Source organism: Amblyraja radiata, chromosome 46, assembly GCF_010909765.2.
Source record: "Amblyraja radiata isolate CabotCenter1 chromosome 46, sAmbRad1.1.pri, whole genome shotgun sequence".
Lineage (NCBI taxonomy): Eukaryota > Metazoa > Chordata > Chondrichthyes > Rajiformes > Rajidae > Amblyraja > Amblyraja radiata.
Window position 1 is genome coordinate 8127522 of NC_046001.1, and position 16185 is coordinate 8143706.

General features: G+C 40.9%; 1 protein-coding gene across 2 annotated transcripts in view; it reads left to right on the forward strand.

Annotated features, from left to right (window-relative positions):
• Positions 1–1697: 1697 nt before the first annotated feature.
• Positions 1698–16185, forward strand: part of pan2 (poly(A) specific ribonuclease subunit PAN2) — a 65232-nt gene continuing 50744 nt past the window's right edge. The window contains exons 1-7 of one of the 2 annotated variants that reach the window (XM_033015528.1): positions 1698–1894; positions 4485–4533; positions 9198–9508; positions 12737–12906; positions 13409–13529; positions 14140–14217; positions 15628–15895. In XM_033015528.1, the coding sequence (XP_032871419.1) occupies positions 9206–9508; positions 12737–12906; positions 13409–13529; positions 14140–14217; positions 15628–15895 (940 nt within the window). In that variant the 5' untranslated portion in view covers positions 1698–1894; positions 4485–4533; positions 9198–9205. The remainder of the gene's footprint in view (positions 1895–4484; positions 4534–9197; positions 9509–12736; positions 12907–13408; positions 13530–14139; positions 14218–15627; positions 15896–16185) is intronic. The other variant, XM_033015529.1, reaches the window with a different exon arrangement.

Sequence of the window (16185 nt, forward strand, 5' to 3'; positions counted from 1 at the left end):
CTGTTCGGTCTGAATGTCTGTTTTTACTTCAATTTTTAGGCCTATTTTAGATATGGTAATTAAAATGTTTAAAGCTATATGTATTTATTCTGTTTTTATTAACTGCACTGATGGGAACTGATTGAGAAACAATTTTTTTGTTTCATCTGTGTATGTAAGTACTCAGTTAAAATGACATGAAAGTAAATACTGAATACTGAACTGGTCTTCAAGTTGAAGTATGAATTGTTTCTCTTTCCATGGATGCAGCCTAACCTGTTGAGTGCTTACAGCATTTTCAAATTTTTTTTAGATGGCTTCTTTAATCTTTTTTGGAAGTTCATTTTCCCAATAAATAAGTTAAGGGCATGACCTCCAAGCTTCTGTCCTATCGCTGGATTCACTGTTTCCTGCTACTCTTTTGATCCTCTCCAGCTTTCATTGGCTTATCTTCATCTCAATCATCATCTGCCAAACCCGACTTTGTTTAGTTTAATATTTTGTCACGTGAACCGAGGTACAGCAAAAAGCTTTTTTGTTGCGTGCTATCTAGTCAGCGGAAAGACTACATGTGATTACAGTCAAGCCGTCCATGGTGTACAGATACAGGATAAAGGGAATAATGTTCAGTGCAAGATAAAGTCCAGCAAAGTCTAATTAAAGATAGTCTGAGGGTCACCAATGAGGTAGATGGCAGATCAAAACCACTCTTAAGTGGGTGAAAGGATGGTTCAGTTACCCAGTAGCAGCTTGGAAGAAACTGCTCTGGAATCTGGAGGTGTACATTTTAATTTCTGTACCTCTTGCCTGATGGGAGAGGGAACAAGAGAGTGTCTGGGGTGAAACTGGTCCTTGATTATGCTGGTGGCCTTGCTGATGCAGCATGAAGTGTAGATGGAATCAATGGAAGGGATGTTTGTTTGTGTGATGGTGAGAGTTGTTGGGGACATGCCAAACTTTCTAAGCCTTCCAAGGAAGTAGAGGCATTGGTGTGCTTTCTCAGCTGCTGCTTCGACATGGCCGGCTCAGGACAAGTTGCTGGTGATATTTACTCCTTACATAAAACTTGAAGCTTTCAACCATCTCTATTTCGGCACCATCAATGTATGTGTATGTTTACTGCTTTGCTTCCTAAATACAATCACAATCTCCTTTGCCATGCTGACATTGAGGGAAAGGTTGTGGTCTTGGAACCAGGTTATGAGGTTCTCAATCTCCTTCCTGTACTCCGTCTCGTCATTATTTAATATTCGACCCACTACGGTGATGTCTCCTGCAAATTTGTAAATTGAGTTGGATTTGTATTTGGCTGCATGGTCGTGGGTGTACAAGGAGTAAAGAAGGGGGCTGAGAATGCATCCAGTGTTGAGGATTATTGTAGAGGATGATTTGTCCCCTATCTTCACTGATTGTGGTCTGTTGGGTCAGGAAGTCTGGGGATCCAGTTGCAGAGGTGAGTGCTGACTCCAAGTTTGGAGATGATCCACGACTTTGGAGTTTTGGTACAGTGTCAGTTGCCTCATTTGCCTAAATGCCTCTTGACTATTGACCCAAATATGAATTCCCCAGCTACCATTGAGCGGTGCAGATGCCCTCCTTCCCCATCTCTTTGTGATCATCCCCTACAACTCAATTTAATTTTGGATGTGCGAGAGTCAATTCTCCGTGCGGCTTCCGTACACGTGCCAGTATAAGCCCCGCCTTCATCCACCGTTTCCATTGGTTGAAACATATAAACACTAATGGTTTGCAAACAGATGATTGGATCATGTGGCTGTCAATCCGGACAGAGGCAGCTGCGGTTGCGAGTTCTGGGGAGTTGGTTCGGTTTTGAAGCTTCGGCCTGTGCCGCCTGATTGTTTTATGTTTTATTTGTATTCAGTGTGATATGATAAATGTCAAAGAAGAAGCGCTGGTAGGTTTAATACTGAAACGCAATGAATGGGCTGCGAAAACAGAATTTAAAAAGAAGTAATGAGGAGGAACACCCCAGAGATGTAGCTGGGCCTGGTTGACATTTTAACTCGGGTCTGAACGTCTATGTCGTTGACCATCGCTGAAAGGAGAATATGGCCAGAGCTCTTTGAGATCTGGAAGTCAGAACAATGGGAAATGTCCGTTAGATGTTAACATATCAGTTACGTGTTTTTGTGCGGTACTGGACATACCGGCATCAGAGTTGATTCTACGTGATATGTCCGAAGTTTTGATTTTTAGAAATAAACATGGTTATCTCAGTCTGAAGAAGGGTTTCGACCCGAAATGTCACCCATTCCTTCTCTGCAGAGGTGCTGCCCGTCTCCCTGAGTTACTCCAGCACTTTGTGTCCATCTGTGGTTTTCTTGAAGTTTTTACTTGCTCGAAGGCCCATGAGAGTTAATGTCATTTTTTCCCTCTGTGTTGATCTTTCCAACTGTAACTCTGTTTGTGTCACTCTTGCAAGTAGATTCTTAGTTTGTCCCTATTCCAGAGCACACATATCCGGGCTGACATTGTGGTACTGAGGCAGCCATACATTGTCGGAGGGGTCATTCTAGAATGAAGTGTTATACTCTGTCTACATTCTCGGTGGATGTAAAGGGTCCCTTTGTGGTATTCCGAAGAACAGGGGTATTATTCCCTTATGCCTTTGGACCAATGTTTACCCCAAAATGAACGTATCTAGATTTCATCTGGCAATTATCACAAGGTTCTGGGAGCTTGCTGTGGTCTTCTGTGTTTTCTACATTGTATAAGTTATCTACATTTCTGAAATATATAATTGTTAAAGTACTTTGTAGTGTTCTGAAGTGCCATGAAAGGTGCTGTTAAAATTGCATTTCTTTCTTTCTTCTTTTTCCTTTTGAGCTAATTCTTAACAAGTGCACTTTATTTGCCCACTTTTGTTGGTCGCTCCTCTTGATGTCCTTTGGTGTCATTATACAGTGAGACCGTTCAGTTAGAAACATAGAAAATAGGTGCAGGAGTAGGCCATTCGGCCCTTCGAGCCAGCCATGGTTGATCATCCAAAATCAGTACTCCGTTCCGGCTTTTTCCCCATATCAGTTGATTCTCTTAGCCCATAGAGCTAAATCTAACTCTCTCTTGAAAACATCTAGTGAATTGGCCTCCACTGCCTTCTGTGGCAGAGAATTTCACAGATTCACAACTCACTGGGTGAAGAAGTTTTGCCTCATCTCAGTCCTAAATGGCTTACCCCTTATTCTTAAACTGTGACCCCTGGTTCTGCACTACCTCAACACCGGGAACATTTTTCCTGCATCTACCCTGTCCAGTCCTCTAAGAATTTTATATGTTTCTATAAGATCCCCTCTCACCCTTCTAAATTCCAGCGATGTTGTTTTGTTGTCTTGTTTTATTTTGGGTTTTTTCCTACCACCATATATTTTATGTAAGTGATATAACGATCTACGTGAAGAATACTGAAAAATGCATTGCTATATTATGCTTTGATATGTGATCACAGCATCTTGTAGTCAACTTCCACTTTCCTAACGCTACATTTAGAAATATCTGTTTTGTTCTACATTGGCATAACACTAAGCAATCGTGATTTCTCTGGATTCAAAGATCCAGTAATTTAAAGGGTCAAGTAGATATTAGACGCGATTCCTGACCTACCTTTTCTGCCCTTAGAATTTATTCTATTTTTGATCAGAATACCATTTAATTTCCTGTTATTAAGCTTTTGTGACTTTTTTTAAGTGGAGATTATTTTACTATTAGAGTTTCATGCAGCATGTTTTCTTTTTGACCATTGCAATGCATACAGTTTTAACAATTGAAAATGTCGGTGACTTCATTTAAAGCAGACTATTGATGGGAGCATTCCGCTGTCAGTGAGTTCTTGGTATTTGTCTTGGTTGTGAGAGTGATATTTGTAATAGGCATTTTATGAAAGAACAGGCAGCCTTTCCTTTGATTCCAATTTGGCAACATTTATGTTTATATGAGATTTGAATTAATAGCAAATTTCAGCTGTTTATCTCCACCTGCTTCTTTGAAACAATTTAGACATGCTTTATGTTGGACCCTGCCTCAGTTTAATTCCTGAAGCTCTTTATTTATCTGCTTGTTTCATTGGTATTGGTGAACTTACCTCGGACGGCGCAGTAAATTTCAATTATTTGAATTGATATCACTGGGTTCAAAGTGGAAACTTGGTCAGGGTTTTCACTCCTGTTCACGATCCAGTAACTGGCTCCTGGAGATATGCAACTGTGTATATGGAATGAAGTCAATAGGCTGATGTTCCCTGGTGTTGAATTGTTCAGCAATATTTACCTTAACAAATACATTGTGACTCAGCAAGGTATTAATATGTTTTGAAAGGGAAAAGCTTGGACTTCTGTTTTCATATGTTTTGGGGGAAATGTTCCCAGGATGTGAATGTGTTTCTTCAAAATAGTTATGTAATTACTTTGATTAGAAATGGGTTGTAATTTGGAGTGATTTTTTTCTTTTCTAAATTCCTTTCCCAATACCGTTGATCTCTTATTTTGCAGCTTTGACGTGTTTAGAAATACATGGAAGATTGGACTTTGGAAGTCAGTGGTAAGTGTAAATCAAATGCTTGTATCAATGCTTCATTTATAATCCTACAGTACAGAAACAGGCCCTTCAGCCCAGCATGCCTATGCCGGCCAAGGTGCCCCATCTACACTTGTCCCACTTGCTCGTGTTTGGCCCATATCCCTTTAAACCTTTCCTATCCATATACCTGTTCAAATGTATTTTAAATGTTGTTATAGTTTCTGCCTCAACTACCATACCAACTAATTGCTTCCATATACACACTTCTGGCAGCTCATTCCATATACACACCACTCTCTGTGGAAAAAGTTGCCCCTCAGATTATCGTGAGATCTTTCCCCTCTAATCTTAATGGCCCTTGTGGCTAAAGGGATCAGGGGGTATGGAGAGAAGGCAGGTACAGGATAGTGAGTTGGATGATCAGCCATGATCATATTGAATGGCAGTGCAGGCTCGAAGGGCCGAATAGCCTACTCCTGCACCTATTTTCTATGTCTGTTTCTAAACCTATGTCCCCTGGTTCTTGATCCCCCTATTCTGTGTATTTAAAAAAAAAAAAAGTCTGTGCATCTACCCTATCTATTTCCCTCATGATCCTGTACACCTGTATAAGATCACCTCTCATTCTCCTATGCTCCACGGAATACAGTCCTTGTCTGCCCAACCTTTCCCTACAGTTCAGACCCGCAAATCCTGGCAACATCCTTGTACGTTTTCTCTGCACTCTTTCCATTTTAACATCTTTCCGACATTCCAGGACAACCAAATCTGAACACAATACTCCAACTGTCGCCTCACCAGTGCCTTGTACAGCTGTAACATATCACCCAAGTTCTGTACTCAAAACTCTGACTAATGAAGGCCAATGTGCCAAAAGCCTTCTTGACTAACTTATTCACCTGTGCCGCCACTTTCAAGGAACTATGTACCTGCACTCTTAGATCCCACTTCTCTACAAATCTTCCCAGAGCCTTGCCATTCACCGTGAAGGTCCTGCCCTATAACCATATAACCATATAACAATTACAGCACGGAAACAGGCCATCTCGACCCTTCTAGTCCGTGCCGAACACGTATTCTCCCCTAGTCCCATATACCTGCGCTCAGACCATAACCCTCCATTCCTTTCCCGTCCATATAACTATCCAATTTATTTTTAAATGATAAAATCGAACCTGCCTCCACCACCTTCCCTGGAAGCTCATTCCACACAGCCACCACTCTCTGAGTAAAGAAGTTCCCCCTCATGTTACCCCTAAACTTCTGTCCCTTAATTCTCAAGTCATGTCCCCTTGTTTGAATCTTCCCTACTCTCAGTGGGAAAAGCTTATCCACGTCAACTCTGTCTATCCCTCTCATCATTTTAAAGACCTCTATCAAGTCCCCCCTTAACCTTCTGCGCTCCAAAGAATAAAGCCCTAACTTGTTCAACCTTTCTCTGTAACTTAGTTGCTGAAACCCAGGCAACATTCTAGTAAATCTCCTCTGTACTCTCTCTATTTTGTTGACATCCTTCCTATAATTAGGCGACCAAAATTGTACCCCATACTCCAGAATTGGCCTCACCAATGCCTTGTACAATTTTAACATTACATCCCAACTTCTATACTCAATGCTCTGATTTATAAAGGCCAGCACACCAAAAGCTTTCTTTACCACCCTATCTACATGAGATTCCACTTTCAGGGAACTGTGCACAGTTATTCCCAGATCCCTCTGTTCACCTGCATTCTTCAATTCCCTACCATTTACCATGTACGTCCTATTTTGATTTGTCCTGCCAAGATGTAGCACCTCACACTTATCAGCATTAAACTCCATCTGCCATCTTTCAGTCCACTCTTCCAACTGGCATAAATCTCTCTGTAGACTTTGAAAATCTACTTCATTATCCACAACCCGACCTATCTTAGTATCATCTGCATACTTACTAATCCAATTTACCACACCATCATCCAGATCATTGATGTACATGACAAACAACAGTGGACCCAACACAGATCCCTGTGGCACCCCACTAGTCACTGGCCTCCAACCTGACAAACAACCATCCACCATTACTCTCTGGCATCTCCCATTCAGCCACTGTTGAATCCATCTTGCTACTCCACCATTAATACCCAACCATTGAACCTTCTTAACCAACCTTCCATGAGGAACCTTGTCAAAGGCCTTACTGAAGTCCATATATACAACATCCACTGCTTTACCCTCATCAATTTCCCGAGTAACCTCTTCAAAAAATTCAAGAAGATTAGTCAAACATGACCTTCCAGGCACAAATCCATGTTGACTGTTCCTAATCAGACCCTGTTTATCCAGATGCTTATATATATTATCTCTAAGTATCCTTTCCATTAATTTGCCCACCACTGACGTCAAACTAACAGGTCTATAATTACTAGGTTTACTCTTAGACCCCTTTTTAAACAATGGAACAACATGCGCAGCACGCCAAACCTCCGGCACTATTCCCGTTTCTAATGACATTTGAAATATTTCTGTCATAGCCCCTGCTATTTCTACACTAACTTCCCTCAATGTCCAAGGGAATATCCTGTCCGGACCTGGAGACTTATCCACTTTTATATTTCTCAAAAGTGTCAGTACTTCCTCTTCTTTGAATCTCATAGTTTCCATAGCTACTCTGCTTGTTTCCCTTACCTCACATAATTCAATATCCTTCTCCTTGGTGAATACCGAAGAAAAGAAATTGTTCAATATCTCCCCCATCTCTTTTGGCTCTGCAGATAGCTGTCCACTCTGACTCTCTAATGGGCCAATTTTATCCCTCGTTATCCTTTTGCTATTAATATAGCTGTAGAAACCCTTTGGGTTTACTTTCACCTTACTTGCCAAAGCAACCTCATATCTTCTTTTAGCTTTTCTAATTTCTTTCTTAAGGTTCTTTTTACATTCTTTATACTCCTCAAGCACCTCATTTACTCCATGCTGCCTATAATTATTGTAGATCTCCCTCTTTTTCCGAACCAAGTGTCCAATTTCCCTTGAAAACCATGGCTCTTTCCGATTTTTACTATTTCCTTTCAACCGAACAGGGACATAAAGATTCTGTACTCTTAAAATTTCTGTACTCTTAAAATTTCACCTGACCTGGTTAGACTTCCCAAAATGCAACACCTCCCATTTATCTGCATTAAACTCCATTAGCCATTCCTCTGCTCACTTGCCCAACTGATCAAGATCCCATTGTAATTTTTGATGACCATCTTTGCTATCTAGAATACCACCCTCTTTAGTGTCATCTGCAAACTTACTAATCCTGTATGTTTGGTATTTGCTTTTGTGATTGTCCTGGCCAAATAATGCTAAACTTAATAAAAAATATTATTTCTTGTCAATTTATGACTGGAGAAAGTGTCTTGTGTGGATGATTGATGATTAATGTAAAATCAAAGTTATGGGGAGTTGTATCACGAGCACCATAGAATGATGAAGATGTACAAAAAAGCTAGCTACTTGTTTGGCTCATAAGCAGGTTTGGGAGTTAGCTGAATCCTTGCACGTGCTTTGTCTCTGTTATGTCTGTTGCCTTGCATATTGCACTGCTAGACCTTGGAAGAGTTGTGGTTTTACTTTCAGTTCAAATCTTCTATGGTAGATTATGGATTTACACATTGGACTTTATAGTTTGTGCATTTGTACAATGTTACCTTTGCTGTGCAGTAATACACAAGCACCAGCACTGATATACGTGTGGAAACTTTCTAAAGTTTAAAAAAAGTGTCCAGTATTTGACAGAGGTGCGAGTGAAATAGGGTGATTTCACGAAAGGTCACTGGGTCATAGATCCTCACCCACGTGACCGCAAAATCCAACTGGGGTACAAACGTCACTTCCAGTACATGTTATTAATGCTAGAAACGCGTACTTTCAAACCTGTTAAAAACCGCGAAAACGGTTAGTTTTTGCGCTATAAATAACTGTGCCAGTTGGGGTGACCGTGAGACACAGCTATCCTACTTTAGAGTTCCAAAGATTAAGAAAAATGAAGGTAAAGAGAAGAGAGAGCTGAAGGGAAAATCACATCGGATGTTGTTGGCCGTGCAGATATAAAGATAGAAAATATCGGGAATTATCGCATTTGCTCACTGCATTTCATCAAAACATCAATAATGCCTTAGTTTTGATGAAATGCAGTGAGCAAACGCGATAATTCCCGATATTTTCTATCTTTATATCTGCACGGCCAACAACTTCCGATGTGATTTTCCCTTCAGCTCTCTCTTCTCTTTACCTTCATTTTTCTTAATCTTTGGTACTCTAAAGTAGGATAGCTGTGTCTCACGGTCACCCCAACTGGCACAGTTATTTATAGCGCAAAAACAAACCGTTTTCGCGGTTTTTAACAGGTTTGAAAGTACGCGTTTCTAGCATTAATAACATGTACTGGAAGTGACGTTTGTACCCCAGTTGGATTTTGTGGCTCCGTGCGTGAAGACCTATGACCCAGTGACCTTTCGTGAAATCACCCTATAGTGTGTCCTTTGTCTGGCCTGCATAGTGCAGTAACAGAATCTCTCAGCTGTGCAGTTTGTAGGGAAGGGTATTGTCTGATGAGAAAACTTAGTATTTTTTGCTGCAAATCAACACGGGTTAATAACACTGAAAATATGTGTATATTGCCTGGAGTTGTTTTTCTTATGTGTCTTTTGCATCCCCAGAGTAAACCATGAATTTTAATGGTCTTGATTCTGGCCTTGGAGAATACACCTCGCCTCTTCATCCTGGCATCAGTGCTTCCTCAATTGAGCATTCGCTGGATCCCAGACTTGACCCGACCTTGCTGCAGAATATGGAATTGGAAGGAGAAGGTGTCCAGTTAGATGGCATGTCGGTCTCTGTGTCTGAATCTGTACATCTTGTGGAAGGCATGTATTCAGAACTACACACAGTTGTTGCAGAAGTTGGAGTCCCTGTAACTGCATCGCATTTTGACCTTCAAGATGAATTACTTTGGGTGGGAAATCATGGGGTAAGTACAGTACAGCTTCTGCAATCAAGAAAGATTGGCAATACCTGGTTTAGAAGGGACATTTTGGGCAGTGCTGGAGAAGAGCTTCTCTGTGCAGCTAGGATGATCAAGCACTGCAGAATGATAATTCACAATGCACCAATTTGCTACTCTGCTTTTATTTCTCTATCTAAAGTAACAAAATTAAGTGGTTTAGGAATCAAGCACAAGCAAAGAATGCCTGGATGACATGTGGTGTATGTGTATCATTAAGATTGAAACTGAGCTGTTAAGAGCTTCTGTTTAGAACGTGCAATCAGAATCAGAATGCTTTATTGTCATTGCATGTGTCACATACATCGAGATTACTGTGTCTCTCCATTTAAAAGAACTTCAAACATTCACATACTCATACTTTTTGCACTCCCTCCCCAAACCCACCCATGGATTCACATTTACATAAATTAACACAGTCTCCCACCCCCCCTCCTTCCCCATAACCCGCTCCCGAGACAGAGTTCAGTTCCAAGATAGCTGATGGGTAAAAGCTGTTCTTGAGTCTGGCAGTGCGTGACTTTAGCGACCTGTACCTTTTTCCTGAGGGCAGCAGTGTGAAAAGGTGGTGACAAGGATGTGTAACGTCTTTCACGATATTACAGGTCCTGCTGCAGCATCTGGAGTGGTAAATGTCCTCCAGAGGGGGCAGGGGGAGTCCAATGATACCCTGGGCAGTTTTTATCACCCTCTGGAGAGCTGCTCTGTCAGCTGCTGAACAGTTCCCAAACCAGGCAGTTATGCAGTAAGTCAGTATGCTTTCCACCGAACAGTGGTAGAAAGACTCCAGCAGTTTAGCAGACAGATGGGCCTTCCTCAGTGTTCTGAGGAAGTAAAGTCTCTGTTGCGCCTTTTTTACAACTACAGCAGAGTTCACAGACCATTTAAGATCCTCACTGATGTTGATCCCCAGAAATTTAAAACTAGGCACCCTCTCCAATGTGCTGTGCTCTAGGTTTGAAAGAATTATGTGTTACTTATCAGCTGTTTGGACCATGGAATTTCTCCTTTTATGTAATGATTAATCCAGTTGAAATTAATCTAACGGCTCTGATCACTTCCCAGAACTCAACCTCGTTGCATCCCTAAAAATGTTTGAATGTACATGAATTAATGAATGGAGGATGTGGAATGAAAAGTGCTTAATTCCACATTGCTCCACTGCTGATGCAAGAGAGGCTGTGGGAGATTAATAGAAAGCTTTATTCTAATAGTTTCTTTTTTATTTGAAAAATAATCCTCAAATCCCATTCAACTTCTCCTCACAAGCTGTTGTCTGCACTGACCAGATGTCTATTCCCAACATGTCTACACTGACCAGATGTCTATTCAAGCTAGTGTTTTGCTTGTGTTTTGCCCATATCTCTCTTAACCTTTCCTATCCATATACCTTGTAGAAGTTGTAACTGTACTTGCCTCTACAACTTTCTTTGGCGTCTCGTTCCATATATGCCCCACCCTCTGTGTGGAAAAAGTTGTTCATCAGTCCCTTTTAAGTCTTTCACCTCGCCTTTCCTGTGTCTAAATCTAGTCGTTTAGTTTTAGACTCCCTTAACCCGGGAAAAGACTGACTATCCAACTTATCTATTCTTGTCATGATCTTGTATACCCGTGTAAGGTCACTCATCTACAGTCCAGGGAACAAAGCCCCAGCCTATCCAGGCTCTCCTTATAACTCAAGATCTCGAGTCCCATAACATCGACGTGAAACTTCTTTTCAGCTCAGTGATATCCTTTGTACAGCTGGATGACCTGAACCGTGCACCATACTCCAAGTGTGGTCTCGCCAATTACCTTTACAGTTGCAGCATGACGTCCCAACTCCTGTATTCAATACCCCAATTGATGAAGGCAATCATGCCAAATGCCACCTTCACTGCCCTGTCTACCTGTGTTGCCACCTTTGGGGAACTAATTACTTGTACCCGAGGTCTCTCTGTTCTACAACATACTCCAGAGCCCTGGATTTACTGTGCAACTCCTGCCCTGATTGAACTTGCCATGTCATGGTTTAAATGTTGGTATTCAATTGGGGTATTGAATACAGGAGTTGGGACGTCATGTTCAGATTCAGATTCAACTTTATTGTCATTGTGCAGTGTACAGTACAGAGACAACAAAATCAAAGGTATCAAAGGTATTTTATTAGTCACATTCACATACACCTAGGAGTAGTGAAGTGAAATGCTTTTTGCCATTTTGCAGCACACAAAAAAGAATACAGACATAACACCAATGAGATGCAATTAGCATCTCCCAAGAAGAGCAACATAAATATGAGCAATAAATAAATCTATTTACGTGCATACAGTCATAGTATTTTTTTCCTGGTGGGAGGAGTGTCGTGGGGGGGGGGGGGGGAGGGGTGATTGGCAATCACCGAGGTACAGTGTTGAGTAGTGTAACAGCCGCAGGGAAGAAGCTGTTCCTGGACCTGCTGGTCCGGCAACGGAGAGATATGTAGCGCCTCCCGGATGGTAGGAGCGTAAACAGTCTGTGGTTGGGGTGAGAGCAGTCCTTGGCGAATCTGAGCGCCCTTCGCAGACAACGCTTGCTTTGGACAGACTCAATGAAGGGGAGTGAGGAACCGGTGATGCGTTGGGCAATTTTCACCACCCTCTGCAGTACTTTCCGGTCGGAGACAGAGCAGTTGCCATACCATACTGTGATACATTCTGTTGCAACTGTACAGGTAATTGACGAGACCACGCTTGGAGTACGGTGCACAATTCTGGTCATCCAGCTGTGGTTTAAATGTTAGTTCAAATTAACTTGTGGAATTCTTACTATAGATGTGTCATAATCCATCTGAATCTGAAAAGTTGTTCTCAATGCATTTTGTTTTTGTTTGTGTTTTATTGGTTGCTAAAATCACCAAAACATTCCTAAACATTTGAAGGCCTTCGAATACTTAAACTATTTTTTGTAAAGTTGAACTGAGATGTTAAGGTGGTCTTCTGAGATGTTCTGCAGCTTTGAGGAGTGACCAAGGCGTGTGCTGAAATGACCTTGCAGTATAGATAATTGATCTGGGCGTAACCCTAAACTAAATCTGAAATGAAATTCTAAGTCTTTTGAATTGTCATTGATGTAACTAAAAAGGACATGCTACTAATGAGCTGATTTTTGTTTTGCTGGTGCTTCAGCTTTACCTTCATAGATGCGTAACTATTTGTTTATGAACATTCTCTCTAGGGCCATGCAACCTCATTTTTTGGTCCGACTATGGAACGATACTCCTCCTTTCAAGTTAATGCCACAGATGACATTCGTCAGATACAGAGCATAGAAAGTGGAGTGCTCTTTTTGAATAAGAATAATCTCAAGTGCTTTACTCGAGGAGGTCTTATAATGTTTGATTATGTGTAAGTTTCTTTTAAATATTTGCACTTCTGCAGTTTTTAAAGTAAAACTTTAAATTTAAGTGAAGAGAGCTGAACACGTTTATTTTCACCCCTCCCCTCCATTGTGCAGGTGTTAACTAGAATATTTGTTCCTCATTTGAATGGCTGTTCCTGTGGGACTTGATTGTTGCTTTGTCTTGTGCCACCATTGGCCTAGTGATCTGTAGATACCTGTAAGGAAACATATTAAATGGCTGCAAGACATTGCCTTTAATCTGCCATTGCTTACTTTTTTGTGATTACTCAAACTTGCATGAGGAATGAATATTTGAGCTATCTGAGGACTGCTGACACTTCTGTCATTGTATTTCAGAATGAGTTGGCACCTCTAAGAAGGAAGAGAAAACTTCAAAGTAAACACTTGCTGAGTGTTTCCTGCATTTTCTGTTTGCCTGTTTGGTGTTTTTTTTCATATTCTTGTCTGTTCCAAATATTGAACTGCATGCTTTTTTTTCACATTTAGTATGGATGAAGCGGAGGACATGCACAGCCTCCTTCTCACTGACAATAACTCCGTTCTTCTGGGGGGCCTTCAGAATCATGTTAGAGAAATAGACTTAAATGCAGTACAAGAAAGTGAAAAGGTAAAGTACTGAGTGCGAACTTTCTAAAGTATTTGCAGCTGTAAAAATGTGTTGGAGGATGGAATTGCAAATATCGGGCACCCAACCATATTGGTGCTAATTCGTATACTTGTCGTGAACACTTTGTTGTATCTCCTGTTGAATCGGGGGTGTTTGAAATGGTTGATAGAATCTGGTTCATGACATCTCAAGTGGTTTTAATTTCCTTGTGATTGGTTGTCACAGACATCCCTTAATTTCCATAATTTGCAGGAATTGTTTTATTTGAAATACATTCGTTTTCTTTTGTAGATTTTAAACTCGAGTTAATGTATGATTTGAAATACCTCTTGCTCTTGTCTCCTTCAAATTTTATTGGGATCTCTATTTCCATACTTCCTCCTTATCACATTAATTTTCACTCCAATTCTTCATCCCCACCATTTTAAATGCCTTTTAAAACTGAATCCCAAAGCTTTGTGTGGTTAACTGGTGCTTTATCCAGTTTCCAGCTCTTGTGCCAACATATCAAGGCTTTATAAACATCTTGTGAAATTTTATTTTAACATGCTCTGAATGATGATGTTTTGTATTAATATATGAAGTTTCATTTTTGTATCTCTCTTTCCAGTACACAGTTGAGCTTCCCGGAGTCACAATTATGCGGCAGTCTAACCGCTTCTTCTTTTGTGGCCATACATCAGGAAAGGTATTTGTATAGAAGCTATTGAATTTAAAACAATTTGTAGCAACAGGAACAAACTGATCCCTTTTTCTGATTGTTGCTACAAACTTCTCAACATGCCCCTCATTTCATTCCCAATCCTAAAGTGTACATAGCCTGTCTGTGAAGTGCCTGGTAGTTAAATATGAAGTAATCTATTTTGGTGTTCGGTTTAACACTGATTTAAATTGAGAATTGTTGAAATGTAGAGAAACCTGGGTGTTCTTATACATCAGTTCACTGAAAGTAGAAATGGACTTAGAACGGATAGAAACATTTAGGACGTAGAACAGTCGCTATATCTGTGTCCAACTTTATGCCAAATTAATCTAACCCTTCTCCCTGCAGGCGATCCATATCCCTCTGTTCCTTACATATTACATAGTCTTGTGCCTAGTTAAAAGTCTGGTAGCACATTCCAGGTACCTACTGCACTGATTTTTTTAAAAAACAATTTATTTTGAACTTGTTCCGCACATTTAACCCCTCCCCCACCCCAGACCTAAAAGCTATGCCCTCTAGTCTTTAACATTGCCACCCTGAGGGAAAATTCTGACTGCCTATCTGTGCCTCTCATAATTTTATAAACTTCTATCGGGTCTCTACTCCAATTGTTTTAAATTCATGGAGGTAGTGCCAGCAAAACGATCAGCAAGTGGTTGCAGCTGTCCACTGCAGAAGTGAGACTTTTTACAAAATGTATCAGCAGAATAGGAACCATAAATAAACTTAAGCATAAAGGAAGAACAAATTGGAGGCATCAAGTTTTGGAATTGGTGACTAATCGCCCACGGAGGTCATAATGGGTGATCAGGTCTTAATCACACTCTTCCCTCGCATTTACCCTTTCTCCCTGTTCAAGGTGATTTGATGGTACTGGCTTTCCACCTAAAGCCACTATTCTCTTGACTGAGACTGTGAGCTTTGAAGAGTTGACGAGGAAAGACAATTACAAAGCAGCACAGTGGTGCAGCTGGTAGAGCCGCTGCCTCGCAGCGCCTGAGACCCAGGTTTGATCCTGACCTCAGGTGCTATCTGTCTGTGTAGAGTTTGCATGTACTCCCTGTGTATGCTCCGGGTGCTCCATTTCCTATCACATCCCAAAAAGGTATGGCTTTGTAGGTATTACAAAGCACATCCTGGACTGCATGTATGCATTTTGCCACTGAAAGATACTGGGTCATGGTAACGATTGGATAACCTAGCTGTACCCCACTGGTCACAACCCACAAATGGTGTGACCAACTTGTGGTATTCGTATTGCTGTGTGGCTAGGACTGAGGCTGGGGCTTTCCTGGATTGTATTACATTGTACCACACTGGTGGTGTGTTCACGACTATTGAATGAGAATGTGCAGATTGCTTTTATTGCATAATGATTATTTTGTGCTTTAGGTATCTCTTCGAGATTTAAGAAGCTTTAAATTGGAGCATGAGTTTGATGCTTACTCTGGAAGCCTCTCTGATTTTGATGTACATGGAAACCTGCTGGTGACATGTGGCTTTTCAAATCGAATGAATGGGCTGTCATGTGACAGGTTCCTGATGGTTTATGACCTCCGAATGATGCGGGCTATTAGCCCCTTGCAGGTTCATGTGGATCCACTCTTCCTGAGATTTATTCCTACATATACTTCAAGGCTAGCCATCATCTCTCAATCAGGTATCTTACAAAATACTAAAAGTTCTATAGATATTTTATAATTCATTAATGGCTGTTGTGCAAAGTATGCTATACTAAGATGTCAGGAACATTACACCATGGAACATGCACAGCATTATTCACTGCTTAGGTGGAAAATGTGTCACTTGATTACACATCCGTGTAACCGAGAGGTTAATTGATAGGAACATTTATTTTGGTTTGCAGCTATCATGAATCTCTAATTTCTCCATAAAATCAGTCCAAAACCAGGAAATGAATATTTCCATTTAAAAAAGAGTATGGCAACT